At 48.4% G+C, this 3,939-nt stretch overlaps 1 protein-coding gene across 3 annotated transcripts in view; it reads right to left on the bottom strand.

Annotated features, from left to right (window-relative positions):
- Positions 1–364: 364 nt before the first annotated feature.
- NDRG3 (NDRG family member 3) overlaps positions 365–3,939 on the bottom strand; it is a 61,027-nt gene continuing 57,452 nt past the window's right edge. Inside the window, exons 10-12 of one of the 3 annotated variants that reach the window (XM_007447739.1) lie at positions 3,384–3,419; positions 3,247–3,298; positions 365–939 (exon numbers count right to left, since the gene is read on the bottom strand). In XM_007447739.1, coding sequence (XP_007447801.1) covers positions 758–939; positions 3,247–3,298; positions 3,384–3,419 — 270 coding nt within the window. In that variant the 3' untranslated portion in view covers positions 365–757. The remainder of the gene's footprint in view (positions 940–3,246; positions 3,299–3,383; positions 3,420–3,939) is intronic. The other 2 variants (XM_007447738.1, XM_007447737.1) reach the window with 2 other exon arrangements.

Here is a 3,939-nt window from a genome sequence, read left to right as displayed (position 1 = left end):
AAAACTCCACGTTGCATCAGAACCTCTTCATTCGTGGGCTTCTAAGAGAACATATCCCTCCCTTTTATTCACAGAATAGTAGATATGAATTCATTTGGAGAGGAGAAGGTGGCTGGCCACCCGGCTGCTTCTCTATGTAACAGCCTCCCTTCTGTTGGTCACAGTCAACAATCCAAACAGGAACCATGATCTTCCACGTTCCTCACAACTGCTCTCTCCTGAAGTCACTTTGCAGATCTCGTTGACCAACATGGAAACGAAAGAGAATGCAATGGCCTACCCAACCTAGAAACCTGCTCTGAATATTTCCCCTAAAAACACCACTGAAAATGCAAAAAAAGAGTCCCTTTTTTTTTTGTTTTTTGCAGAAGCTCTACAAGAAAGCCTGTCTAAAATCACAGAACTATGTACACACAAACACAGACACGCGTGCTCACACACATACATCAGGATCAAACAATCTTAGCTACACAGTTGGGAAAGCACAGGGAAAAGCTGGCAAGAGAAGATGTGGAGATCTGATCAGCTGAAGGTGTTGGAATGCTACAGTGATGGCATGGAAGTGGTTCTCGGTACATACAAAAAGAGGGGTGGGCAGGCAAAGAGGATGATTAATCCAGGATACCAGAAAGAGAGAGTCAGTGGCCATGCAAGACTTAAAGATAGATAGATGCCAGTTTGCTGGATGAAGTGTTATATTATGGAATGGTTGTTTGAAGGAGGATGGACTTGCATGGTCCAGGGGAGGAGCATCTGCTTAGCAGGACACCTCCATGGTCTGGTGTCTGTCCAGAACATCAGGAGACTCAGAGGATTCTTGAGCTCCATCTGAGTGATTGCTGGTGACAGATCGGCTGAAGGCACTTTCTCCAGAGCCGATGCTACTTGAGGTGGAGTGGGTCCGTGATCGGGCGAGCCGGGTCATGCTGGCAGATGGGACTGTAAGAAAGAACCAAGAGGACTATAGGAGGGAACCCTGGTTAAACTCAGCTAATCTAGAAGTTTCACCAAAAGCTTTACATTTCGCTTTCCCAACCCATTTAAGGTGACACCAGGACAAGACACAGCCATCCCCACTTTGCATTACTGGCTCTAGGTGAGGGGCTCTAGGCAAGGCTGCTTTAATCCTCTGGTTCTGGCTGGAATCTCAGCTGATTCTAGTCCACAGCAGAACAAGGGGAAACCTAAGTCCAGAGTATAGCCTCTTAGCTATGCCCATGCCATTCATAAGGTGATTAGGAAGGAGGTTTTGGGAACCCAAGTAGGTAACCAAAACCTACAGTGCATGCAAGACTAAACCAAAGAAAGACAAACCACACCAACACAAGTATGACGGTGTTTCACAAACACAGTGCAAGCCCGATATAACAAGACTACCATCCGTGTCCACAGGCGACCCTTGCTACCTGGGGAGGAGACATGTAGGAAGATGAGGTGTAGGGAGGGCAGGCGGGCCTGGAGCTGGTCTCTGCATAGGGGGTGAGGTACAGGCTGCCTGTGAGCAAGGGCACGGGAGGTGGCTGTTTAACTCAGACTCCTGCCTACTGCCACTGCTTTGTCTGTAAGGTCCTTCCAGCTTGGCCAGGAAAGGGCCTTACCTGGCATACCCCCCTGCCTATCTTTCTGAGACACGAGCCACTCCCCCAGCTGCCATTTCAATGCTGGGGTCTGAAGATGCCATCACCTGCAGTTCTCCGGGCACAGGCTCTGACGCTCCTAATTGAGAATCCAGTGTCTGGGGATTAACTCAAGGATCAGTAAGTAGGTGGTGGTGAAGGAGGGGCCCTGCCTATAAAGTTTCAGCTGCCGCTGTGACCCTGGCTGTTACAACCCGCTCCTTTACTCCTGGGGGAACCAGGGCGGGACCTGCAGGCTAACTCGCACAGGGCACAACGAGCCACGTTCTATCGGGCTCTCACTGCACAGGAAAACCACGGACATGCTGCGGGCAGCCAATGCAGCCAGGAGAGCATGGCTGGGAGGCAGGGGCAGGGGCCAGCATAGAGAAAGGTACCTGACTCGGTGCTCAGGTGACTGAGCTGCACATACGGGACTGGAAGCAGGATGGACACAGGAAAAGGCAGGTTAGTGATCCGACAGTGCCGAGCGGCAACCTTGACTGCCTAGCAGACGCTGACAGAACACTCTAAGCCAGGGGTGAAGTTTTATTTTAAGGCCCCAGAAAGGAGGTGAGGCCAACTGATGCTTCAGTAACATCTCAGATGTTACTTCTCTCAACTAGTCAAAGGTTTTCTCCTTCCCTATAAACAGCCAACCTGCTTGGATCAGAAATGGATCCAACAGCTGGAAGATCAGCTGCTTCCTAGGAAAGGAGAGGGACTTCTGCTCCTCCCAGAGGGATATGGGTGTGGGCTCGGTTGGTAGTGGCTCACAGACGGGGATGACACAGCCACTCTAGACGAGACATACACGAGCTGCCTGCCAGGTACAGGGCTGTACCCAGGGGCTCAGCTGCTGCCCAGAGCAGCTGCCCAATCGTCATTAAACACATTGATACCAAAGACAGGAGAAAAATCACCCTACTGGATAAAGAGCTCTGTACCTGGATAGAAGAGTTTTCCTTTTTATAACTCCAAGAAAGGAGCAAGTGTGGATATTCTGTGACAAATGAGAAAGCTCAGGGGTCTCACAATACAAGAGACCAGGACAGTGGCACATGATATGGACACATCCTTGGATTCACTCTAAAATATTCTGCAAGTTCATCTCCTGTGGTGGAGCAGACTTAACTGATTTAACTTCTTTTCTTCTGGAGTCTCCATTTTGTTTCTCTAGTCCAGGAGTCATTAACCAGCTGAGTTCAGATGCAAATAACAACTTCAGATTCACAGCTAGATCTGGCTAAGCTTCAGTGGTTGAAAATGTGGGCTCTGGAGTCAGACTGCCAGGGTTTGAATCATGGCTCTGCAGCTGAATTGTTACCCTGGGAAAGGTGCTTAGACTCTTTGAGCCTCAGTTTCCTTTTCTATAAAATGGGACTAATAACAGAACTTACCTCTCAAGGTTAAGAATATAGAGTGCCTGGCACAAAGTAAGTGCTTAATAAGCATTAGCTCATCTTTATATATATGCACAGATGAATGTTCCATAAACCTTTTGGTTTCTACTTGATTTCAGGCTGGCTAGCACAGAGGTTAAGCCCTGAGAATTGAGTACTCATCAGATGCCAGAATGACCCCATTATCAATAAATCTTTGGCAGAATAGAAAGTTGTGTACTACTCACTGTAGCCCATTCCCTGCAAAAAGTACTTGAAGGCCTCGGTGAGCTTCCCAGGCTAGGGGGACAAAATGAGAAGGCATTAATCTTTGCACAGTCAGAGAGCTGGAATCAAATGGGTGCTTTTAAAAAAATCTCCTTACCTGAACTACTTGGGGGAGTCCACCACAGTCTGCCATCTAGAAGAGGAAAAATACGTAAGTCAGCTGACACTTACACTTAAGGGAAATGCTCTGAATGAACATCCATGGGTCCTTTCAAACAGGACAGGATCAAATTTTAGGTTCCTTAACTTAATGTTTAACTACATCCAAGTGTCCATCTCCTCAATGCACTCTTTTTTTTTAATATATAAATTTATTTATTTATTTATTTTTGGCTGTGTTGGGTCTTCGCAGCTGCATGCGGGCTTTCTCTAGTTGTGGCGAGCGGGGGCTACTCTTTGTTGCAGTGCGCTTGCTTCTTACTGTGGGGCACGAGCTCTAGGCGTGCGGGTTTCAGTAGTTGTGGCACGTGGGCTCAGTAGTTGTGGCTCGCAGGCTCTAGAGCACAGGCTCAGTAGTTGTGGCGCACGGGCTTAGTTGCTCCGTGGCATGTGGGATCTTCCCGGACCAGGGCTTGAACCCGTGTCCCCTGCATTGGCAAGTGGATTCTTAACCACTGCACCACCAGGGAAGTCCCCCTCAATGCACTCTTTTT

The sequence above is a fragment of the Lipotes vexillifer genome, unplaced genomic scaffold (genome assembly GCF_000442215.2).
Source record: "Lipotes vexillifer unplaced genomic scaffold, Lipotes_vexillifer_v1.1 scaffold397, whole genome shotgun sequence".
Taxonomy (NCBI): domain Eukaryota; kingdom Metazoa; phylum Chordata; class Mammalia; order Artiodactyla; family Lipotidae; genus Lipotes; species Lipotes vexillifer.
This window is presented reverse-complemented; position numbering and strand designations above follow the sequence as displayed.